Source organism: Ammospiza nelsoni, chromosome 16 (genome assembly GCF_027579445.1).
Source record: "Ammospiza nelsoni isolate bAmmNel1 chromosome 16, bAmmNel1.pri, whole genome shotgun sequence".
NCBI classification, from domain to species: Eukaryota; Metazoa; Chordata; class Aves; order Passeriformes; family Passerellidae; genus Ammospiza; species Ammospiza nelsoni.
The window spans coordinates 18,480,441-18,505,139 of NC_080648.1; the positions used below are offsets into that span (position 1 = coordinate 18,480,441).

At 55.7% G+C, this 24,699-nt stretch overlaps 1 protein-coding gene across 3 annotated transcripts in view; it reads left to right on the top strand.

Moving 5' to 3' along the window:
* ARHGAP26 (Rho GTPase activating protein 26) overlaps positions 1-24,699 on the top strand; it is a 100,715-nt gene that overhangs the window by 14,062 nt on the left and 61,954 nt on the right. For all 3 annotated transcript variants that reach the window (XR_009419567.1, XM_059483644.1, XM_059483645.1), the window contains exons 2-11: positions 2,897-2,992; positions 3,877-3,938; positions 4,254-4,325; positions 5,474-5,575; positions 7,729-7,839; positions 8,060-8,164; positions 8,736-8,865; positions 9,098-9,198; positions 11,039-11,133; positions 17,276-17,354. Coding sequence is in view for 2 of the 3 variants with exons in the window: in XM_059483644.1 (XP_059339627.1) it covers positions 2,897-2,992; positions 3,877-3,938; positions 4,254-4,325; positions 5,474-5,575; positions 7,729-7,839; positions 8,060-8,164; positions 8,736-8,865; positions 9,098-9,198; positions 11,039-11,133; positions 17,276-17,354 (953 nt within the window). In the remaining variant the exon portion in view is untranslated. The remainder of the gene's footprint in view (positions 1-2,896; positions 2,993-3,876; positions 3,939-4,253; positions 4,326-5,473; positions 5,576-7,728; positions 7,840-8,059; positions 8,165-8,735; positions 8,866-9,097; positions 9,199-11,038; positions 11,134-17,275; positions 17,355-24,699) is intronic.

Consider the following 24,699-nt stretch of genomic DNA (forward strand, 5'->3'; position numbering starts at 1 on the left):
GTCCTGAGGCAGAGCTTTGTGCTGTTTGCAGCTTGTGCACAGAGTGGCTGCAGAGCCAGCTCTGGGCAGAGCCCCCATCCCCTCTGAGCCAGCAGGGTCCCTGTGCCCTGGCTGCCCTGAGCTTCCCAACATGGCACCAGGCTGCAGGGCCAGGCAGGGGGGATGTTTGTATTCCTGACATCTCAGTTTGATGGGCTGTGGTTCCTGCCTGTTGTTTTGGGGTGCTGGCTGCAGACCTGGCTCAGTGGGGTCACCCCAGGGTGTTGCACTCGTGGAGGAGGGGTGGGAAACCAGGACACAATCCTTCCACAAATGGCCTTCTTCAGTAGTTCCAAATTCCTTCAGAAGAGGCTTTTCATGTCAGAAGCAACCACTTCAGTTTAACTTTTGTGGTAACAGCAGCCACTTCCCAGAAAGTCTGAGCTGAGGGGGAGGAGGGACATGGGGAGCACAAGCTGCTCCCTTGCTGCTGATCCTTGCAGGACTCCTGGGGCTGGAGAATTCCCTTCAGGCAGGTTTGGGGAGCCCTGGAGCTGCAGTGTGTGCCTGGGATGGAATTCAGCCAGCAATTCCCTGGCTGCAGAGGGAGGGGGACAGCGGGGTGAGCCTGGGCTGGGTGTGAGGGAGCAGGGACGGCCACAGGGGTTATCTGGGTGTCTGAGCCTGCTTCCAGGACAGGCTGCTGCCCTCTGACCTGCTGGGAGCTGCCCCTGCTGTCCCTGGGTGGGTGTGCAGGATGCAGTGGAAGGGGGGGGGGGATGCATCACTTTTAAAAGGGCATTTATTTCAGATCCCTGGTTGCTGGAGCTGGGCAGGTGGGCCTGTGTGTGTGCCAGTTTTCTATCAAGGGCACTTTCCTGAGGGGATTGTCCCATCCTCACCAGCCCAGGTGGGAAAGGGGAGCCATGGAGGTGGTGATGGTGATGGTGATGATGATGATGATGATGATGATGAGACCTGCAGCCTGAGCTGGTTGTGTTGTGGAGGCAGGTGGGTTTTTCAGGCTTTTTGTGGTGGTTGGCTGATCAAGCCAGCAGAGATCTTGGGAGGAACACTTGCCAGCTCCTGGTGTGACTCATGTGCAGGGTCTGGGTGTTCTGCTCGTGCCTCAGAGGAAGCAGCAGATTCTGTTGAGCCTTTGCAGGATTTTGGGGTTGCTTGTTCACAGCCCTGGGGAAGAACAACCCAGAGGATTGTCGGGGGGGTGCCCTGCTCTCCCTGTGCCTTCCTGCTTCCCCTGCAGGGCTGCTGTCCCAAAATGCAGCTGAGGGGTTCCTGAAGAGGGGGTGCTGGGCATGGGTGGCCTGACAGTGGCCTGGGGAGGACAATGGGGCCCCAGGGTGGGCATGGGTGCCCCTCTCTCCTTTTCTGGCTGATCCTGCTGCTAATTTTATCCTTTATCACTGTCACTGCAGGAGTTATCTCCCTCTCCCCCTGCCTCTCCCTTGCCTATTTATAAGCACCATTGCTGTCAGTGCTGCTGGCTCCAGGGGCTTCCTGGCTTTGCTCTGGCTCCTGCCTGGTCCCAGAGCCCTGAGCTGCTCCTCACTCTCAGGTGGAGCAGAGGGTGACCCTGGAGAGGAGACTGTGGAGAAGGTGACATTGGAGAGGTCAGGACAGGCCTGTCCCTGGCTGGGGGAGCTCAGCCCCCCAGGTGTCCGTCCATCCATCCATCCATCCATCCATCCATCCATCCATCCATCCATCCATCCCTGTGCTGCAGGAGCCTCTCCAGCTCTGGGGTCCTGCCCAGGGCTGTCCCAGTGCCCTTTGCTCAGCCCTGTGCTGAGCTGGAGCAAACCCTCCCTGAATCCCTCTTCTCAGTCCTGCCCAGGAGCACTGGGGAAGCTTCCCCAAAAAACGTGTGTCCCATTTCTGTGGGTGCCAGTGGAGGCTGCTGGCAGCTCCAGGCACAGGAAGGGTGTAAAAGCTGTAAATCCATGCTCGTTCCATCCTCCAGGGAGCAAAGTGCAAATCCTGCTATGTGTGAGCCCTCTCCTCCAAGAAGCCCCCTCTGTACTTTTCCACTGGGAAGGCTCCCAGGATTTCCCTGTCCCTGCCTGCCTTGGCTGGGTGATTTCCTGCTGCCTTAGGAAGCACTTGTGTGGGGGCAGCTGGGACTGAACCGGGCAGGATTAACCCCAGGCTGTCAGCAGCAATACTGGGAAAACAGCTTTGATGCTCGGAGAAAGTTGCCAGCTTGCTTATCCCACGGGGAAAGCAAAACACTGGGACTCTGCTGTGGTTATCTCTTGGCTGTGGTGCCTGACAGGAGGAAATGGCCTTTGTGTGCACACACATTTTCCACCAGTGCTGGGAAAGGGAAAAACCCTGGAATTTTGGGTTTTGGGTGAAGAAATGCACTGGGGAGTGAGCACTGTGAGTTCCTCACACGGGCAGGGCTGCAGCCACACGGGGCCTTCGGTGGCCCCAGTTCTGTCTGTGTGTGCCAGGTTAACAGGGCTGGCCTGAAAAGCCAATCCTGGATGCACTCAGGTCACTGTGAGTAAGAACTTAATAGGATGCAGATCTCAGAGGGAATCTGCAGCTGGGGAAGCACCAAAGCTCTGTGCTGCTGCCTTCCCTGATGCCAGGGGCATGGCAGAGGGGCCATCTCCTGGGGGCAGTGTCACTGTGTGTCACTGTGCCCCATGGCTCTGGCTCTGAGCTCTGGGGTGGCTCTTTGGCTATTCTGAAATGCCATCTCCTGAAGGCTATTTTGGGGTGCTGAAGGGACCCCACAGAGCATCCCTGGGGTGGGTGCAGGAGGGCAGCGCTCTGGGGCTTCCCTGGGGCAGGGGTCCTTCTGTGGGTGTTTCCTGGCTGGGATCATGCCTGCATCCTGCTGTTGGGGCCCTTTGCCGTTGGTGATGTCCCTGTGTCCCTGCTCCCACAGACCTGTCGGCCGCCAAGCGCAAGTTCGCCGATTCCCTCAACGAGTTCAAGTTCCGCTGCATTGGTGACGCTGAGACTGACGATGAGATCTGCATAGGTGAGTCCTGCTGCTCTGCATAGGTGAGCCCTGCTGCTCCTGGAGCCAGCCCCGAGCAGGCCACCGAGGGAATCACACCAGGACACCCAGGGAATTGTCTGGGTGCCCTCTGGAAACGCCTTATTCCTCCTGGTTCCAGGAGCACAGCCTCCCCCAGGGAATCACCTGTTGCCTCTTGGCCTAAATCTGTCCCTGCCAGCTGGGAAAGGGAGAAGATTGCCTGTGTCTGAAACCACCTTGGTTAGCTGGATGCTTTGCACTGGAGAGGAGCATCTGGAGGTGGTTGTGGCTGGACACACTGTGAAGGGCTGTGCTCTGAAGCAGAGGAGCAGCAGAGTCACACCGGGGGGAATCAGCAGTGCTGAGCCTGGCAAGGCTCTCTGAGCTAAGCCTGGCTCTGCCTGAGCTTCTCCTAGCACAGGGCAGTGGCTTCAGCCTCTTCCCTCTCTCCTCCTGCCCCAGCTGAACTTTCAGAGCTTATTGTGCACATCGTCTGGAGCCAGGAGAGCAAAGAAGCTTTAGCCCTGATTTAACTTTGCTTGTTTATTGGTGCCCAGTCTCTCAGCAGAAATAGCTCCTCATGCAGGTCTCCCTGGTGCTGGGGAGCTGCCCCTGGTGTGCTGGGCATGGCTGGAGGCCAGTGCTTGCGGTGGGGCTGGTTGGTGACTTGGGCAGAGCAGGTTTGAGTGAGTTGTGTCTGTCTGGAGGAGGAAGCCTGGTCCTGGGGATGCTCTGCTGCCAGCTGTAGGCAGCAGGAGCCTTTATAGGGAAAGAGCAAGGATAATAAAAACCCCAACCTCCCCACCCAAAACACAGACAAAACCCCTCTGTGCAGTTCCTTTCTTTGACAACCGAGTGTGAAATGCTGCCTGTGTCCCTTCCAGCCAAGTCCCTGCAGGAGTTTGCCACGGTGCTGCGGAACCTGGAGGATGAGCGGATGCGCATGGTACGGCCCAGCTGGCCTGGGAGCAGGGGTGGTGGCACCTGGGGCACTGTGGTGACAGTGACTGCCTGGCCCAGTGCTCCTTCCCTCGCTGGTGTGGAGCCGCAGGGGAGGGCAGAGAGAGGAAGGAGAGGGTGGCTTGGTGGGGAAACACTTGGAAAGCATCAGGAATGGAGTCTTGCTGTTGGAGAGCAGCCGAGCTGCTGCTGGGGGGGTCACAGGTGTGCAGAGACAGAGGGGTGAAGCCTGGGGGTGTCTGGGCTGTGGGAGGGTTCCCATGGAGCAGCAGAGCTGAGCTGTGCCTGTCTTTGCCCCCAGATCGAGAACGCCAGCGAGGTGCTGATCACGCCGCTGGAGAGGTTCCGCAAGGAGCAGATCGGGGCTGCCAAGGTAACCCAGGCACTGCCCCCGAGCTGGGCAGGAGCTGGCACTCTGCAGGGTGGGCTCGGGCATGGCAGGGGGCGGTGGCTGCTCTGGGATGGGCACGGGGCGATCCAGCTCCTGGGAAATGCCTCAGTGTTCCGAGTTCACCCACAGCCAAACAACTGCCCAGGGCAAAAACAGCATGCCAACCAAAGTGAACTTGTTTCCTTACTCCGAGGAAGAATTAGGATTGTTTGGAGGGGCTCACACTCTCCTGAGTCCCCCAGGCTGCCCTCCCCAGCCCAAGGATGGCTGGGGGCTGCAGGGGAACTCGGACGCTGCTGGCAGGACGGGGAAGCGCCGCTGTGGCTGAGGGCAGCCATGAGACAGCCTGCCCCCCCCTTCCTTTCCTGCCTTTGTTCTGAAATGAAAACCACTGTCTGTGGCTCCCCTGTTGTTATAACAACCTGCTGCTGCCTGCAAGCAGCTCATGCCAGCTCCCCGGGCTGCGTTTGCATGGCAGCAGTGCCCAGTGCAGCTGGAAACAAACACAGAAACCCAGAGAGGGTCCTGCAGAGCACACCTGCTTACCTGCAAACACAGAGAGGGGTCCTGCAGCACACACCTGCTTATAAACACAGAGAGGAGTCCTGCAGAACACACCTGCTTTACCTGTAGCTGCTGGCATGGATTGAGGCCTGGTGTTGGGCTGGCCAGGCTGGGTCAGGATGCAAAGGAAAGTGAAGTTGGTGTCCTTAATGCTACTGCCACAAAGAGCTGAGGTGCTGTGTCATTGTCCCACGTCACACAGAGGAGAAGCTCTTGTAAGTGGTGGTAGAGCTGGGATGTGGAATTGTGACCAGGTTCTGCTTAGAAAGCACTTTCCTCGCTCTGTTGCTTTTGGAGCTGGATCTGGATGTTTTACCAAGCCCTGGGCCCCAGGAGCAGAGGAGGGGTTCCCTCAAGCCTTGGGGTTTGGCAGCACAAGCTGCTTTCCTGTAGCTGCTGATGCTGGCAGATAACAGCAGCCTCACCTGCTTCCAGCTGCCGCCCCCAGGTCCTGTCTCATGGTAGCTCCCACCTGGCACTGCCACGCTGCCCAGTCCACAGGGATGCTGTCACAGCTGCTCTGGGACCCTTGTGTTCAGTGTCACGCTTCTTGTCCTGTTCTGTAGGATGCCAAAAAGAAATACGACAAGGAGACTGAGAAATACTGTGGTGTCCTAGAAAAGCACTTGAACTTGTCTTCCAAGAAGAAAGAATCCCAGCTTCAGGAGGTGAGAGCGACCTCTGAGTTTCCATGTCTGGCTGTCACTGTGGAGAGCTTTTTGAATGCCTCACACTGTTTATAACAATGGTTCTCCTGGCTGTAAACTCATTTTTTCCTTCATTCTGGCTGCGGGTGCTGGGTTTTCCCCTTTTCCTGTAATGAAAGGATATGGAGCTTTCTTGGTGAGTAAAACAGAGAGATCCCAAAATGGATAGCAATCAAAAAGGAGAGAGGGTTTATAATTAAAGAGTGTAACAGAAAGGAACTGGTTCTGCTGCAGGCTTCCCATGTGCCAGCACAAATCATGGATGTCTGGTCTCCTTCTCTGCAAGTGGCTGCTCTGCTCTGTGCTCCAGGGGAGGAGGGAGCAGGCTTAGTGCCTTAAACCCTTTAGGAGCCCTCAGTGATTCAGGATGTGGTTAGCTGTGGTGACAAGTGCTCCCACTGGATGAGTATGCTGAGTTTTCAATCACTCCTTTCAAGTCTGGAGTTCCTTGTGCTGGCCCAGGGTGGGTTGGTCCTGCAGGGTGTGTGTCCTTGCCCTTGGGCATGGTGCTGGTGTGCTGCCTGTCCCTCACTGGGGGCACTGGTGGGCTCCTGTACCTGGGTGGTGGGACCATGCCCAGCAGAGCAGAAATACCTGGGACACAGGTGGTCATCCTCCAGCAAATGAGGGCTGAGGAGGGCTCAGCATCTGGGCAGGTGTGCCTGCAAGCCAGCTTTGTCCTTGGGGTGTGTAAATAACACCCATGTGTGTAAATAACAGCAATGTGTGTAAATAACAGCAATGTGTCCCAGGGAATGGTGGCCTTTAAATGAGCCCTGGTTTAGTTTGTGTTTGAGATGCTGATATGGGGCAGGCAGTGGAAGGAGTTCTGGCTGGGCAGGGAAGGATCCACTCAAGGCTGTCAGAGGTGTGATCTGTGCCCTGGACAGAGCAAGGCCCTGGGGGCTGCCTGGAGGTGCCAGATGGGTGCAGGTGGGATGCAGAGTGAGATGTGGGTGGGATTCAGTTTGGGATTCAGCATGGGATGTGTGCGGGATTCAGTTTGGGATTCGGTTTGGTATTCGGGTCAAGATGTGTTTGGGATTCAGCATGGGATGTGTGCGGGATTCAGTTTGGGATTCGGTTTGGTATTCGGGTCAAGATGTGTTTGGGATTCAGCATGAGATGTGTGCGGGATTCAGTTTGGGATTCAGCATGGGATGTGTGCGGGATTCAGTTTGGGATTCAGCATGGGATGTGTGCGGGATCAGTTTGGGATTCTGTTCAGGATTCTGTTTGGGATGTGTTTGAGATTCAGTTTGGAATTCAGCTGGGGATGTGTGCGGGGTAAGTCCGGGATTCAGTTTGGGATTCAGTTTGGGATTCAGCACAGGATGTGTGCAGGATCAGTGCGGGATTCAGCTCGGGATGTGTAGGGGATCGGCGCAGGATTGAGTTTGGGAACTCTTTGGGATTCTGTTCGGGATTCAGCACAGGATGTGTTCGGGATTCAGCTGGGCTGTGTGCGGGGTCAGTGCGGGATGCCGGCCCGTGCCGGTGCGCTGGAGCAGCGCTGCCTGCTGGTGCCATCTGGTGCCATCTGGTGCCATCTGGTGGCATCTCCCACCCGGGCCTGGCTGGGGCCGCTGCCGGGCAGGCAGGAGGAGCCCGCTGGAAGCAGCTCCAGCTCAGGGGCCGGCTCCTGTTCCCCCGTGCCGGGGAAGTGTCCGTGGTTTGTGTGGCTCAGACCCCCGAGGGAGGGCTTACCTTAGAAAGAGGATTTGGTGTGGAGCTGTGAACTGTGGATGTGGCATCCCTGGCGAGGGGAGTGCTCTCCAGAAAAGGGAGAGTTGTCTTTTCTTGTCAAGTTCACAGATTTCCAGAAAAGGGACAGTTGCCTTTTTTTCCCAAGCTCACAGTGATTTCCATTTCTCTCACCTCTACTGCATGTTTTGTACCCAGCTGTTGGGGAGGTGAGAACATGAGTCACACACCCGTTTTCCTCAGCTGAAGGAAGAGCTTGCTCGTGTGGGTCAGGTTTACGTGTGTTCCTGTGCCATCTGTGCCGCTGGGCCTGGGGCTGGAGCTGGGTTTGCTGTGCCTGGGGGTGCTCCCATCAGAGCCTGCTGTGCCCTGGTGGTTCCTGAGCTCTGTTTCCTCTGCACCCCCTGCAGGCAGACAGCCAGGTGGACCTGGTTCGGCAGCACTTCTACGAGGTGTCCTTGGAATATGTCTTCAAGGTGCAGGAGGTCCAGGAGAGGAAGATGTTTGAGTTTGTGGAACCTGTAAGTGAGCTCTGAGTCCAGCTCAGCCTGCACAAAGCTGGGGGGCTGTGGTGAAACGGGGTCATGGGGAGCCCTCACCCCACAGCCCCTCTCACAGAGAGCCCACCAGGGAGCCCCTCCATCCCGGGGGGCTGCGGGGCCCCCTCCCCTCAGCACTGGTGGCCCTGGGTGCAGCTCTGGGTCTGCACTGACCATCTCCATCTGCTTTTCCCCAATGCAGCTGCTGGCCTTTCTGCAGGGGCTCTTCACGTTCTACCACCACGGCTATGAGCTTGCAAAGGACTTCAGTGATTTCAAGACAGAGCTGACAATCAGCATCCAGAATGTGAGTGTGCCCAGGGTGTCCCTGTGCCCTGTGCCCATTGCTGTCAGAGTCTCCAAAGCCACGTCACCTTCTGGTGTATTTAATCACAGAATCCCAGACTGGTTTGGGTTGGAAGGGACCTTAAAGCTCATTCAGTGCCGTGGCAGGGACACCTCCCCCTGTCCCAGGTGCTCCCAGCCCTGTCCAGCCTGGCCTTGGGCACTGCCAGGGATCCAGGGGCAGCCACAGCTGCTCTGGGCACCCTTTGCCAGGGCCTCACATCCTCACAGGGAAGAATTTTTTCCTAATATCCAATCAAATCTCTCCTCTTTGAGTTTAAATCCATTTCCCTTGTCCTATATTGACCCATGTCAAAAATCACTCTCCCTCTTTGTGTAAGCCCCCTTATAGTTCTGGCAGGCCTTGCCAATTGTTTTAATATTTTTGCTTTAGCTTAAATCCAGGCCCAGGAAGCAAACCTGCCCTGTGGCTGCCCCTGGGCTCCCCACAGGGCTGTAGTGCCCTAGCTATGTCCTGCAGAGCCAGGCTCAGGTCCCTGCACTGGAGAACACATTCCTGTTTTAATTTGCAGACAAGAAACCGCTTTGAAGGAACAAGGTCAGAGGTTGAAGCTTTGATGAAGAAGATGAAGGAGAATCCCCACGAGCACAAAAACATCAGCCCCTACACCATGGAGGGCTATCTCTACGTGCAGGAGAAGCGTAGGTGCAGGGCTGGGGGCCTGGGGGTGCAGCCTGGGCAGGGGGACGGGGGCACAAAGGCCGATCCAGCAGGGACAGAGCCCTGGGAGTGGGGATGGGGCAGCCAGGGAGAATCCTGCCAGCATTCTGTTAGGTACAGGAGCCTGGCACGTGAAATGATGGTCAGACACAGCAGGGTCTGATGGGGGGCACTGGAACTGCTCTGGGCATGAACCCTGTGCTTGCTCTGCAGGTCACTTTGGGACTTCCTGGGTGAAGCATTACTGCACCTACCAGAGGGAATCCAAGCGCATCACCATGGTGCCCTTTGACCAGAAATCAGGAGGGAAAGGGGTGAGTGAGGGCTGGAAGCAGGAGGGAAAGGGGTGAGTGGGTGCTGGCTGGGAGCAGGGCCGTGTCCCAGTGCTCCAGGGCCGTGTCCCAGTGCTCCAGGGCTATGTCCCAGTGCTCCAGGGCTATGTCCCAGTGCTCCCAGGGTATATCCAGGGCCGTGTCCCAGTGCTCCAGGGCCGTGTCCCAGTGCTCCAGGGCCGTGTCCCAGTGCTCCAGGGCCGTGTCCCAGTGCTCCAGGGCCGTGTCCCAGTGCTCCAGGGCTATGTCCCAGTGCTCCCAGGGTATATCCAGGGCCGTGTCCCAGTGCTCCAGGGCTGTGTCCCAGTGCTCCCAGGGTATATCCAGGGCAGTGTCCCAGTGCTCCAGGGCCGTGTCCCAGTGCTCCCAGGGTGTATCCAGGGCTGGCTTTGCTGCTCTGTGCAGCAGGAACAATAGGCCCCTGCACAGAGTTCCCAGCTGGGACAGTTTGCAAGCACAATCCCCTTGCTGGGGAGAGCCTGGGGCAGCTGGACAGGCTCCCACACGGCTTCCTGCTGGCACAGGGAGCCAGCTGTGGGCAGGGAAGCTTCTAAAATTAATTTCCTCTTGCCTTGGAGCATCTTCATTATAGCTCAGCATTAACATATCCCAGCCCTGTAATCAGCAGTGGCTGTGTACTGTGTTTTGTCTGGTCCCTTCCCATCACAGGGCTCTCCCAGCACCCAGGGCTGTGCAGGGCCAGGCTGAGCCCCTGTGCAGGGCTGTGCTTCACCTGTGGCTGGCACCACCCTGCCATGAAATGGTGCCCGTGCTGGGCTCCAGGGTCTGTCAGTGGTGACCACCATGTGCATCTGGGCATGGAGCAGCGCTGGGGCTTGGGGCTGGGAATTCTGGGGTGTGGCTGGGGATTCTGTGGGATGGGCAGGACTGAGTGCCAGGGAGGGTTTGGGTGCCAGGAGATGAATGGTGGTGGCTCTGGGGAAGAGTTAATGGATAGGAACCAGGGAGTCACCCTCCCTGGGGGCATTTAATGGATGTGTGGTTGTGGCACGTGAGGACATGGATCAGTGGTGGGCTTGGCTGTTCTGGGCAGCTTTCACACTCTGATCTTTGAGGTCTTTTCCAATCTAAGTGATTCTAAATGTGTTTCCTGGAAAAATGGTGATGTCAGGGAACAGGGTGGTCAGCCAGGGTGTCATCAGGAACAGCACAGGGAGCCCAGAAAAGTGTCTGTCTCCAGGAACTCCTTCAGAATTCATTTTCTCTTAAGTCATGAGTGGAATTTCACAGTTGCAGGAGCAGTGTGTGTGCTGGCAGGGGCTGAGGCAGGATTCCCTCCAGCAGAGGACAGCAGTGCTCACAGATCCTGAGCTCAGCCCTCTGGAAATCCAGTTCAGCTGGGATGCAGAGAGGCATTCGCGGGCTGGGAGAATGGTTTTGTCATTGCTTTGTTATACAATAAACATTTTAGGACGTGTATGCTCCTGTTAGGAGTCCTCGTGTGCACAGTGCTGCCAAAAATGCAGCGTGGAGTGCAAACTGCCAGCAGGGGTGTGTTCAGCAATGGAAAATAAAGCTGATTTTGCCCATGGTCCAGCAGTACCTGCCCCATGAAGAATGGGTTGTGTGGTGCTTTATGCACAGATTGAATGGTGGGCACCCTGAAGGGAAGGCTCCTCATGAAAGGTGTTGGACTAAGTAAGGGTAAACAGACAAGTCCTCCTGTCAGAGATGTAAATGGATGTTTTTAGCAGGGTGCTGTTGCCAGATCCTCCAGGTCTGAACCTGCTCATTGACAGCTGGGGACAGGCCTGTGGCTCTGGTTGCTCTCAGCCTCAGCTGAGATTTTGTCTCTTCTCAGGGGGAAGATGAAGCTGTCACCCTGAAATCCTGCACCCGGCGGAAAACAGACACCATTGAGAAGAGGTTCTGCTTTGATGTGGAGGCTGTGGATCGGTGGGTGCTGCCAGGAACCTCCTGGGGCTGTGCTGGCCTGGGGAGGGAAGGGAGGGGAAGAGCTGTGCTCCTGCTCCTTGTGCTCCTTGTGCTCTGTGCTCCTTGTGCTCTGTGCTCCTTGTGCTCCTGTTCCTGTGCTCCTGTTCCTTGTGCTCTTGTGCTCTGTGCTCTGTGCTCCTTGTGCTCCTGTTCCTGTGCTCCTGCTCCTGGCTGTGGGACAGTTCCTGTGCAGTTCCTCTCTGTCAGTCACACCTCAGTGAGTGGAAAGCATTAATCCAAGGAGTCACACCTTTCCCAGCCAGGTGCTCTCCGTGTGTTGAGTCAGTGCTTTGGTTTACAAGCCTCTCTGACTCAAGTCTCTCTGGCTTTGAGGGTGTTTTAGCACTTCTGCAGCCTCTGGCCACACAAGGTGAGGGTTGCCAGCCTGGAGAAGGCTCTGTGGCTGTGCTGGAGGAATGTGCTGCCTCTTCCAGCATTGGAACAGTGTCAGCTTTCCTGCTGGGCTGGCTGTTACTGGTTCATCATGGATGCTGATAATGGACTCTGGCTCGTGCCTCCTTCCATTCCTTTTTCCTGAAGAAGGAAAACACTTCATCTGTGACTTATCCCACAGCAGCTGGACCAGAGGTGTGTGTGGGTTCAATCTCTGGCACCAGGAGTGGGAGCTGTACCATATCAGCTGGCATCATGCATGGCTTGCACTCACAAACAGGAAAGCCAGGCTGCTGTTGCTGTTCCAAGAGGAATCAGTCACTGCCTGGGGTCTCCTCACTGCAGGAGTTCCCTGCTCCAAAGGCACTCAGTGTGCTCTCCCAGTTGTGTGCCTGTCCAGCTCTCCTCCCATCTGCAGGAATTCCTGGAGGTCTCAGAAAAACCCAAGTTCATTGAAATCTGGGTGTTGGGTAATGCTGGAATGACCCCTGTCCAGCCTTGGGCAGCGTTTCAGTGCCAGCCCGTGGCAGGGAGGGTTGGGTGATGGAGCCCTGCCTGTGCTGGCTGAGGCTGGAGATAACCTGGGGCTGCCTCCCACTCTCTGGGGCTGTGCTTTTCTCCAGAAACCACCAGTGTTTCTGCTGACACAGAAAATTTTTTTTTGCTGTGCCCTGAGGATATTTTTTAATAATGTGAAAACCAAACGAAAAAGCGGGAGAAGGAGAGTGGAGCCTCAATAATTTTCTTTAGAGTGTTCAGAGGCAGCTGAAGCTTCCCTTGATGTTTGGAGCCTGCCAGGCATGGGATCAGGAGCTGCTCCAGAAACCTGCATGCTCCATGTAAATCATGGCAGTGGAGTAGCACAGGAAGGGGAAACCTGGGGAATTTCTCCTTTCACGTGCACGTTCCTGCTGCAGGGATTTGCCTGAGAGAGCAGGACACACCTGAAGGAAAAAGCTGTTTTTTCCCCAATATACAGGCAGCTCTGCATTCTGTTGGTATCGGAATTTGTCATTAGATGTCTAAAATATTGGATAAACTTAAGAGGAAGAGGAAACAAGTTTTGCTGTGCTGTGCCCAGCCTGTCTCCCTGTCCCTGGGGCGGATCTGGGTCCTGCTGTCAGTGCAGGCTGTGCTGAGATCGCCTCCATCCACCCTGCCAGCTCCAGGCTTGGCTGTCCCACAGCTCCCAGGCAGCCTGGAGGTGGCAGCCTCGGCCTTGCTTCACACACTGAAACACAGAAACTTTTGTCAGCCCTGCGCTTTGGGAGCTCAGACAGCACAGGCTGAGGGCTGGAGCTCAGCAGGAGCTCCCTAAATAGCACCAGCCAAGAGCTGTTCCTTCCTAGGTGGGAAAAAAAAGTGTGTTTTTCTCCTGTAAAGATGATTCAGCACAACCAAGCTGAAAATCTGGAGCCTGGTCTGTTATTACAGCATTGCTTCCTTGTCTCAGCATCCCAGAATAGTTTCTGTTGGACCTTAAAACCCATCTCATCCCACCCCCTGCCATGGGCAGGGACACCTTGCACTAGGCCAGGTTGCTCCAACCCCCCTCCAGCCTGGCCTTGGCATTTACAAATGGCTCTCATGTTCAGTATAGCAAGTTAGAAGTGTTGTTACAGCAAAATTAACCCCAAGTGGTGTTTTGGGTCTGCCTGAAATACACCCCCAGCATGATGGACCGTGTGTTTTACTGCTAATGCTCTTTTCTCATTAACTGAACTCGTTTGTAGTCTCTGCACATTAAATCAGGTTTGTAAACAAGGTGAGCAGGGATGTCAGGCAGTGTCTTACCCTGGGGAGGAGGAGGAGGATCTCATTTGAGTGATGACAAAGGCTGTGTCATTTAGGATAATGTAGGTCATTGCTGTGGGCCAGAAGCAAACTGCTCTGAGTGCCAGCTGGCTTTTAGGGGAGCAGGAGCCCTTCAGATGCAGGGTTTGGTGTGTCAGGAGAGCAGTGAGCTCTGCAGGCACCACCATTGCCCTGTGGGTGCCCCCAGGGTGACTGGCACCACAGCTGTATTTTTGGGGTCAATCTCCCCCTTAATTCCAGCTTTGCTCCCCAGCATTTTGGGGCACATTTTGGCTCCCCAGCATTTTTGGGGTCACACCTGGTTGCTGGTGCCAGGCCTGTGGCCATGGGCTCCTGTCAGGGCTGCTCTGCTCTGGGAACATCTCAGTGCACTCAGCCCCTGTTATTAATGCACTCTTGTGTGTTTTCATCAGCAGTTTAGATTGTCTCGCTGTGATAAGCTGCTACAGCAGTTGGAAGTTCTTATCTGTTTCTATTGCTTTCCTTATTTGTTTGTTTTCCTAGAAGAAGGAAAAGCTATTGCAGTTTCTCATTTTCTCAGTGTGCTTAGTCACAGCTCCTTAAGGCCAGGCCATTTGTCACAAAAGCTGAGATATTGAGAAAATTCAAATTTCCTGTGTGGTCTCATATGAAAAATCTTCCATTTTTAGATTGTAGCATATTGAAAATATTCTTTCTTATTAAGTGTTTGCCATGTTCTGCTCTAGTCTCACCCTCCTACACTCACCCCATTTATAAATGGATTTCTTCTGATCCCAAAATGTCCCTTCCCCTCCCTGTGTCCCAGAAAAAGGCAGAGGGCTGTGGTGGGAAGTGTGGAGTGCAGGTGGAGATGTGGGATGCAGCTCCTTGGTGTGTTTGCCACAAGAGCTCAGGTCCAGGAGGGTGTCCTGCTGCCCTGGGGGCACAGCTGGGGCTGGCTGGGGTGGGCTGGCTCCACCTGGGCACAGGTACATCCTGTGCTGGGAGGAGGTGGGAGCTGCCCACAGCAAAATCTGTATTTACTGTGTGTTATTTTATAAATAATTATCTGCATAAGTGACCCCCAGGATTCGGGGTTGTTTGTTGGGTGAAGGGACAAGGACAGATCAGTTTTGCTGCTCTTTTGGGAAAGGAGGGCAGAGCAGGGTTTTGCCATGGCTGTGAGAGGGGTTGGTCCTGAGGAGGCTCAGTGAGGATGGAGCTGTGTGCAGGCAGAATTTCCTGGTTCTGGTGAGGATGGAGCTGTGTTTCCAGCAGTGTTTCGTGGTTCTGGTGAGGATGGAGCTGTGTTTCCAGCAGTGTTTCGTGGTTCTGGTGAGGATGGAGCAGTGTTTCCAGCAGTGTTTCCTGGTTCTGGTGAGGATGGAGCTGTGTTTCCAGCAGTGTTTCATGGTTCTGGTGAGGATGGAGCAGTGTTTCCAGCAGTGTTTTCAGCAGTGGTTCCTGGTGAGGATGGAGCAGTGTTTCCAGTGCCAAACACCCGACCTGGCTGGGAGCACACAGAACCCCGTGGGCCTCGGCCACATCCATAATGGATGAGGCGTAATGTGTGGGTGCATTTTAAATTTATCACAGCCAGGAAGATGGTTCTGCTCAGGAAAGTGATGCAATGGGTGCCCTGGCAAATAAACACTGGGGGAGGAAATGCAGGGCTATTTGCAATGGAAATTGGGTTTGATTCAGTTTCACAGCCCCTCCCCTCATGCTGTTAAAGAAGTTTGACTTTGAAGTGAAGCCCGAGGAGTTGTTATCTGCTCAGAGGCCGAACAAACATTTGTTATCACCTCTCTGCCCTGTGCTGAGGGAAGCTGGCACTCCAGATACCAGCATTGCCACTCAGGCACCGTGCTCTGCTGGACTCCAGTGCCCAGCATGCCATGAACGGAGGGCTTAAATTTCTCTGCTCTCTTTCTCTGGCTAAAGAGACAGAAATGCCAGTATTTCCTTTCCTGTGTGTCTGTAGCTCAGCTAGAGCCCTTCCAGGGCTTTCTGACTGAGGTGTCTGTGCCTTCAGCAGCAGCTTGGCTTAAAGTCAGACCTAAGGCCTGGCTCAAGTGGCCACTGCAGCTCCCCAGGTACCAGGGGCTGCTCTTGAGTCACTCTGTACCTGCACAACAAGGAGCTTTGTGCAGTGTTTTGAGCATATTTGCTGCTGGATGTGGAGCATTTTCCCTCTCAGATGAGGCGATGGTTAAGTGGTTTCCTCTTCCCTCCTAAGTGAGTAAACTTCCAAACCACTAAGCTGGTGAGTATTGACTGACTCACCAGTGGGATTAGCAGAGATCAAGCACATTATGTCTGGTTTTTGGACCTGGGCACAGCTTCCCCTGGTGGGACAGGGCTGAGCAGCCGTGTGCCTGCTGAGAGCTGGGCTGGCTGGATGGGGAGTGCAGTTAGGAGAAGGGTTAATCCTCGGCCCCTGCCCTGTGCGTGCCACAGAGCAGCAGCCGAGGGGCCAAGCCCACCTCTTGAGAGCCCCTGTTAAAGTTTAATTTTCTTACAGGCTCTTATCAAGGACCAAAGGGCATCTGCAGAGCATTGGTGCAGCTCACGTTTTCTGGCTGAACCACCCTTGGGGAGTTCAAGTTAGAAATCACCCCTCTGCCCACCTTTATCAGGTTTGGGGGTCGAGTACTGAGCAGAGCCTACGTGCTCAGTGCACACTCTGCAGGTGGTTCGCAGCTCCTGAGGTTTAATCCCCTTCCCTTCCCTCCTTCCCTGTGCCCTGCAGCACTGGAGCAGTGCTCCTGTGTCCTTCCAGAGCCCCTGCTCTGCTGAGCCTGGGAGCAGCAGCACCAGACAGACACACAGACAGGTCTGTCTGTCTGGGAGCAGCCCTGGGGGGATGCAGACCAGCCCAAAGGCACAAGGCTGGGAGGAGCAGGCTTGGCCAGCTGAGCGTGTTGGGATCCAGGCTGCAGGATGGGCCGGGATGTGGGGATGGAAACCCTGGGAGCTCACAGCCAAGCAGGGCACAGAGGGATGGCAGCCCTGGGCTGGGGTCACGGCTCCCACCCTCTGTGTCCCCACACCTGAGGCTGTGCAAACACTGTGTCTGGTCAAATCCACCCCTCGCCCTGCAGGTCACAGAGCAGGCAATGGAGCTTTGACTCCTTGCTGGCAAGGGGTGTCCAGGAGCAGGCACAGCATCCACTGAGGAGCATGGAGGTGGCGTTGGCCCTCGGGCAAGGGCAGTGCCACTGCTGTCCCTGCTCCTGTGCCGTGTGTGCAGCGCCCTGGCCTGTCCCTTCCCCTCTCATTACAGTAAATGAGCAGTCCCAGGGCTGCTTCTTGGAGGCTGGGTTGGCAGGGCAGCCCAGGGCTGTGGTGTGTGTGACAGTGCTGGGGGCAGGAGCAGCACCCTGGACATCCTGGGGCTCCTGCCCTGCTCCTGGAGGGGGACACGGGCCAGCATCGTGTCACTGCCACTGCTGTGTCCTACAGCAGGGTATGGACAGGGCACAGCCATGAGGGCACAGACGCCTCGGGGATGAAACACTTCGCACAGCAGAAGGTCTCCTCTATGAGCCTGGTGCTTGGGGTGCTGCTGAGACACGGGCTGGGATGTGTGGGGCTCTGCTTGCTTGCTTCCCTTCCTTGCCTTCTCCTGCCATTGCATGCACGTGCTCTACCCAGTGCAGGTGAGCTGGCTGGCCGGGGGCCAGAGGAGGAATTTGGCACCCAGCTCTCACACAAAACCACTGGAACGGTGTGCTGATTGTCGGAGATGCCCTCTGCTCCTTGCTGACCCTGGCCAGGACCTGCAGGGGTGTCCATGGCTTTTGTCTTCCTGTGCTGGGGCTTGCCTGGGAGGGAGCTTGTCCTGCTTCCCTCTCCCTCTCATGAAACCTTCATCTCTGCCGCCCTGCTCCCCATCCTGCAGTTCATTGACAGCGTCCCCTTTCTCCCGCAGGCCCGGGGTCATCACCATGCAGGCGCTCTCGGAGGAGGACCGGCGGCTCTGGATGGAGGCCATGGACGGCCGGGAGCCGGTGAGCAGCGATTTTGGGGCACAAAGCTGAGAAAATCGTGGTGATCCCTCAGGAGCCTGGGCAGAGCACTCCCTGCAGAGCCTGCCAGCCAGGCAGGGAGCTGTAACCGTGGGGCAGCCTCTGCCTCCTGCCAAGAGAATCCTTTAATCCCTTGGTTAAATATTTGAGGTAATACTGTATCTCCCGTGCTTGGATCGCTTGGAGGTGCGGTGGAGAGGAGGAGGGTAGGCTTGGCCAGCACAAACATGCTGCTCTGCCGTGCTGAAAGGAAAACATGGCAAAAAGAGCAGTGGAAGAAAGTGCGTTGTAGATTTGCAGGGCTTTTGGAGTCCCGCGGCTCCTTGGCAGCCGTTCCTGGGGCTGCTGGAGGATCGGAGCTTTCGTGTGAGCGGAGGAGTGCGGCCCCCGTTCCCCGTGTCTGCTCCTGCTGTGCCAAAGGCTTCCTCACCTCTGGAAGGGATTCTGGAGGTTTGCAGAAAGCTCACTGTTGTTAGTTTTTATTTTGGAATGCATTTGCAAACCTCACTGCCGGCTTGGGGAGCGTTGGCTGGCTCTGAGCAGGTCCCTCAGGGGGTGCTGGGGTCACGGTGTGGCACGTCCCAGCTTTGTGGGGTGACTCTCCTGTGGCATTTACAGCGCTGCTGAGCAGCCAGGACAGTCTGTGGCCTCTGTGCCTGTGGCCAACAGCGTTTTGGGATATGGAGAGAAGCCATGTGGAGAGCCAGAGCAGCCTGGGCTATTTGAGCAGGTTTGAGCAGACCCCCCCAGATCCTTGGAAAGGTTCTTGTTTGTCAGGAGAAATGTTCATTGGAGCCAGGTGAGGCATGGACACATGAGGCTGTTCTGAGTGCTGGACCTGGTCAGGCACTCGCTTTTGGAACGTGCAGCAGCTGGGGGAGCAGGAGGCTGCGTGTGGGAGGTGCTGCCCTGCATTTCAGGGAAGGGATTGCGTGGTGGATTGCAGCCAGGTCCCAGCCTGGAGCTGTAGATCCATCAGGTAATTCAGGTAGGACGGGAGCTCAGGAGGTTTCTGGTCCAGCCTCCTGCTCAGAGCAGGTTGCTCAGGTCAGGAGCTCAGAGCATCCGAGGGAGGAGAGGGCACAGCCTGCCTGGGCTCCAGCCCAGCTGCTGCCCTGGCCTCCTGACCCCAAGGTTGAACCTCTCTTGCTCCAATTTACACCCGCCCAGAGAAGCTGTGGTTGCCCCATCCCTGGTCCAGATTCAGGTTGAACAGGGCAGAGGGTAGGACTGGATGAGTTTTAAGGGCCCTTCCAATTTAAACCATTCCATGATTCTCTGGTTCTGTGACAGCCTCTGCTCCCTTTTTCTGTCACCTGTTGGAAAGCGGCCCAGCCTGCTCCTCCACCCTTGGCTCTTTATCCCTGAGGCAGCTATAGTAGCACAACCCTCTCCAGCTGCAGGTGCCAGCTGTCTTGATCCCTCCTAAACAACCCCTGCCTTGATTCTGGTGGCACCATTTCCTCAGAAACAAAATGGGCACTGCTGCTCCTCATCTGAATGGAGTCTTGTGCTCCTCTAGCCTGCTCCCCTGCCTCCCACTGCCCACCCCTGCTGTGGCAGGGATGGCAAAGCCACTCAGCTGCCATGGGAGCCGCAGGAAAGCGGTCACCCAGCTGTGTGTGAGCTGCTGATGGTGCCAGGGGCAGCACAGGAGCAGAGCCGCTCTGCAGAGGTGCAGACACACATCCCGGGTGCTTGCAAAGAGCTGTGCATGCCAAAGGTTCTGTGGAGCAACCAGGACAGGGCTGTCTGGATTATCCTGTTCCACAATCTGGTCATGAGAGTTCCTTCCAAACCGCCTGTGTGCTGCTGCTCTCCCCTGTCGTGCCCATCAGCTGAGCTGAGGGCAGCTGGCTCACCCAGCACGGTGTCAGGGCTGTGGCTGTGCATTAATGCCATACCTTGTGGCACTTCATTGCTCACACTGCCCTTGCAGGTGTGGAGCGGGAGCGATGGGAATGCTGCCTGCATGGAAAGGGATCCAGGACACACTTTGCTGCTGAAGGTGGAGTGTGTTGACACATGAGGCAGCTCCCTGTCCTCAGCTATCCTCCTCCATCCATCAAAAATGCAGCTGTGGGCTGTTCTGTTTGGGTTCTTATCTTACGACACCGGGGTGCAGCGTGTTATCTTCGTGTTACCTATTCCATGGGGATTTCCTTGAGCAAGAGATGAGAGTTTGACCTTTGGACTCGTAGAAATATCCATCCTATGCTTTGACTGTACTTCTGTAACCAGAACCCTACTGGAAAGAATGTCTGGTTTTCCTTTGATTTGACTGCAGAGTGTGGGGAAGGATTGGCACGGTGGGGATGGTAATTCCATGAGCAAATTCAGCCTGTGCAGAGATTAGCGCGGACTGGAGTTTGTGTCTTAATTATAATGAAAAAAGTAAACCCAAATGTCAAATTACATCTTAGTGAGACTTAAACATAGAATGTGGCTGCATTAGCCAAGACATTTGTCACAACTTGAGAAGATTTACACTGTGTCTCCCAGTCAGAGCAGCTCCAGACAGCCCTCATCACGCCGTTAACTCTTACCACTTGTTATTCATTTGGATAAAGCCCCCGTGTTGACTTTGGGTTTTCTTCCATGTTGCAGAGGCTGGAAACAGGAGAAACTGCTAACTCCATGACGGAGCAGCGGTGTTTGGTTTTGTTAAGATACTCAGGATCAGTTTCTTATGGATTTTCTCCTCTGCTGATGCAGTTTGCAAATGTATGTGGTGGAGGCCAGGGCGATTCTGAAACTTCCTTGGAACCTGAGTCAGGAATAAAAGCTGTGTTGGCTGATGGTGGCTGTGCTGGGCTGTGGGTTTAGGAGAGGCACAAATTAGGCTGTGTCTTGTGGCAAAGAGCAAGGTAAGTGTTTAGGTAAGGTTGTGATGAATGAGTGAGGAGGAGGGAGGAGGAAGAGGAGGAGGAGGCTCAGGGGGCCCTTGTGGCTCTGCACAGCTCCTGACAGGAGGGGACAGCCAGGGGAGTCGGGCTGTGCTCCAGGGAACAGGGACAGGAGCAGAGGGAACGGCCTCAGGGTGGGCCAGGGCAGCTCAGGGTGGGCACAGCAGGAATTTCCCCATGGAAAGGGGGCTCAGGGTGGGCACAGCAGGAATTTCCCCATGGAAAGGGGGCTCAGGGCAGGCTCAGGGTGGGCACAGCAGGAATTTCCCCATGGAAAGGGGGCTCAGGGCAGGCTCAGGGTGGGCACAGCAGGAATTTCCCCATGGAAAGGGGGCTCAGGGCAGGCTCAGGGTGGATACAGCAGGAATTTCCCCATGGAAAGGGGGCTCAGGGCAGGCTCAGGGTGGGCACAGCAGGAATTTCCCCATGGAAAGGGAGCTCAGGCACTGGAGCTGCCCAGGGAGGGTTGGAGTGCCCATCCCTGGAGTGCCCAAGGAAGGGCTGGAGGTGGCACTGGGGGCTCTGGGCTGGGGACAGAGTGGGGAAGATGGGCTGGGAGGGCTTTTCCCCCAGCAGTGCCGGAGCCGTGGCTGCTCCCCACTAGATGGCAGCTGAGACCGGCCACTCTCGGCACCTGTGCCCGGGGTGACGCCGCGCCCGCACCCCCGGGCAGTGATGTGACCCCGGCCCACACCCAGGGGCTGAGGGGCTGCTCGGAGTGGGGACAGCGCTCACCTCCCGGCTGTGTCCCCAGACTCACAGCCCCAAACCTCCCGTGTCCCTCCTCTGTTCTCTGCCTCCCCCTCCTGCAGTGTGTCCCCTCAGTGTGTGCTGGCTCCTCCACACGGGCTGGTGTCACTCTGGATGTGCCTCTGGAGCTGCCCGTGCCCTGCCCCTGCCCCAGTGCTCCTGCTGGCACACCTGTCAGTGTCCCTGCTGGCACACCTGTCAGTGTCCCTGCTGGCACACCTGTCGGTGGTCCTGGCACATCTCTCAGTGCTCCTGGAGCTCCTCCAGCCCTGCTGCTGGAGATGCCACCCGTGTTCCTGTGGCACTGGCAGCAGAGCCCAGCCCCACATTCCTGCCCAGCACACCTCTCACCTCCTCCTTGGATATTGCTTCTGGGAATTCTTTCTGAAATAGTTTTTCGTTTTCCTTGTCTAATTATACAAAATGGTGAGAGATTTATTTCCCAGTGGAAACGCTGTCCTTTGAACTCACTCCAGTGCTTTCAACCTCGGCATTCCTGTTATTTTGGCTCATTCAAGAAATAAATTCACTTGAAGGACTCCAGTCCCAGTGTGGCTGCAGCAGGGGGAAGGACAGGCACCCCCTGCTCTCCTCCCAAGCCCTTGTACTGCCCTGGCACTCACTGGAGCTGCAGATGTGCTCTGTGCTGTGAATCCATCTCAGCTGTCAGGGATGGTGGAGGAAGGCTCGCCCAGAGCACCTGTGGGCACAGGCAGTGTCTGTGGCCTGAGCTCTGAGCAGGGGCAGCCCGTGGGCGAGCGCGGGTGATCGCCGTGTTCCTGTTCCCTGCTCTGCTCTCCCTGGGTTTGCTCCCTGCCTGCCTCTGCTCTGCTCTGCCTTCCCTCACAGCCCTTTTCATGCTCAGCTTTGATTAGGCTCTCAGTCCCACAGACGTGTTTTTGTCAGCTTGCTGGAAAATATGTTTTTTTGTGTACTCTGTCTTGCAGGTTTTCATGGCCTTCATCCTGCCTGGGTTTGTTTGCTTACAGCAGATTTCTTTTGTTGTTCTCTTTGACCTGAGTCATCCCTGTTGCTGCTTCTCCATCTCCCTGTCTCTCTCTTTAGTGAACAGAACATTTTTTCCCCACTCTGCCCACTCCTGTGTCTAAGTTTCTATTGTTTGCTGCTTCTCTTTGCCTCCACTCTGTTGCCCAGCCCAGACAACCCAGTGAACTTTCCCTGAACTGGGGCTCAGTCTCTCCATGCTCTGGGGGCATCATCGGTGCCACCCCCCAGTGCGGGGAGCTGTGGTGATGGTGAGTCCCCCTGGGACCCAAACCGGCCCAGGGCAGCCCCTGCTTGGCTTGTTTTGCATCCCACAGCTCAATATTGTTTCCCCAAAAAATGCTTTGTCCTTTTTGGGGACAAGATGGTAGCAGGGGATCCTCAGAGAAGCACGGTCCATGTCATGTTCTGTGTTATTCTCAGATCATGTGCTCTTGCTGCTGCTCCCTCCCTCTCCCTCTCCTGTTTGGTAACCCTTTAAGCCTGTAATAGCAGTAACTTTACGTGGAGTTTGTAAGCTTTTATTTTGCTTCTAAAGCACTTAAGCCAGCGAGGTCTTAAGCCTTGACTTCAGGCTTTTATTCCTGGTTCCAGCAACTGCTGCTGCAGTGGCTGACGGCTCGCCCAGCTGGAGTCCTGTGGCTGCTGGGGTTTGTCCTCTGCTTAAGAAGCAGTTTCAGGGAAAAATACTTAGAGAAGCATTATAGATAATTTTTAAAAGAAAAAAGAGCCCTCTGGATTGCTCTTACACACCTAAAAGTGCTGTCCCACCCAGTTCTGGCAAGTGAGTGACCTCTTGTTGCAGCTGTGCTGTTGGGGTGTCCAGGAGCAGAGCAGAGCTCCTGTCTCTGGTGTGAATACCTCACCGTGGCTGTAATGCATTCCTTGCTCTTCCTTGGGGCCTGTGCTGCAGAAATTGGCTGTGGAAGTTTGGCTTTGCCTGCATGCTGGGCTGGCTGGTCCCAGGACACCAGTGGGGTTTTGCTCTCCCTTTGGTTGTCTCTGGTGGGGACCCAGTGACAGCCACTGGTCTCCTTCTGTCACTGCTGATAACCCCAAGAGGAGCTCACAGGGTCAGGGCTGGGGATGAGGCTGTGGGTCCTGGTGCACAGGACATGGCACAGCAGTCATCTCCCACGTGGGACAGCCACCAGCTCTGCTGCAGGTGTGTTCAGGTGGGTTTGGGCTCAGGCTGGGGTGAACGTGGTGCTCAGGGTGGGCTGGGTCTGTGGGTGCCTGGGCCATGGGGATAATTGAACCTGGATTGCAGCACAGATGTGGAACAGGATGGAGCAGCTGCGTGCAGCAACTTGTTTGTGAGCCTGGGCCCAGAGAGGTGAGCCAGCCCCAGGGCAGGGAGCAGGGCGCTTGCATCCAGGGATTTGGTGTCATGGTTTGGTGGGAACGTGCTGTCCACCCTGCAGCCATGCTGGCAGCCTCAGCAGGGAGGCACAGAGCTCAGCTGGAGTGACACACCAAAGAGAGCACACTCACTTTCCTTTCCTCTCTTTATCACCTCTGCTTCAAGTTATTTGATCAGGCAATTCAACAAACATGTAGAAATTCAGGGAATAGCTCCATGTTGGGAGAACAAATTTCCCTGCCAATTTAAATAGACTATTAGAGTATTGTTTCCTACTTTAAATTAAAAATTAAAGTAAATGGTTCATGCTACAATGACTCACAAAGCCAGCCTCTTCCATTATTTCCTCCTTTATTGGGTCTTACATTTGGTTTTAAGCAGTGATTTACTGTCCTGCTGAAGCCCCATTACCATCCCTCACCCAGGGGTTTTTCTCCTCCCAGCTGCAGCCCCAGAAGAAGGTCTTTGGACTCTGTTGTTTTGATAATTTTATTTCTGTGTTCACCCTGGGTTTGTCATTGCTGGCAGATCTGTGTGTGGAGCTGGGCTCTGCAGGATCAGGAGCAGGACTGAGATCAGGATTGGATCAGGAGCAGAATTGGGATCAGGAGCAGGACTGGGATCAGGCTCAGGCCATGGCAGGGTGGATGTGTCCCGTGCTGTCTCTCACCAGTATTGTTTGGATGGTGGGAATGGTGGTGGGGAGTGCTGGCAGCCCCTGGGTGGGTCCAGGCAGGGCTGAGGGTTTCCCAGGGAGGTTGGGAGTGTTGTGGAATTTCAGGCCCTGTCTGGGAGGGATAAACGTGCTGCTGCACTTTTGGACAGGGACACCAGGAGCCTTTAAAGCTCCATTGGGCTGGCTCCCAAGGCCAGGAAAGAACCTTGTGCCACATCCCAGGATTGCCAAGAAAGCTCTGCAGCCACCCTGGGCTTAGAGAAGTCTCTGTGGGAGAGGAGGGGTGGGACTGTGTCCCCTTTCTGCTGCTTTCCCACAGTGTCCCCAGGTGCAAAGGGGGGTTTGAAAGGGGTCTCAGCTCAGGGTGTCCCAGTCCTTAAAGCTCCAGGCAGCGGTGCCTGAGCCGGTCCTGGCACGGAGCCACCCGGGCAGTGTCAAACCTCTCTCACAGAGGAGGAGCACCAGGCACGGCTGTGTTACAGTTGTTTTAAAAATAAAGATGACACTGTCATTTAAAATTAGGCTGGTTTTGATGTGTTGAGAGCCCGTGTTCGTCAGCAGACGTTGGGAGGAGGAAGGGCGTGTGTGCTGGCCGGGCTCCAGGCAGGGCTGCCGCAGGAGGATGTG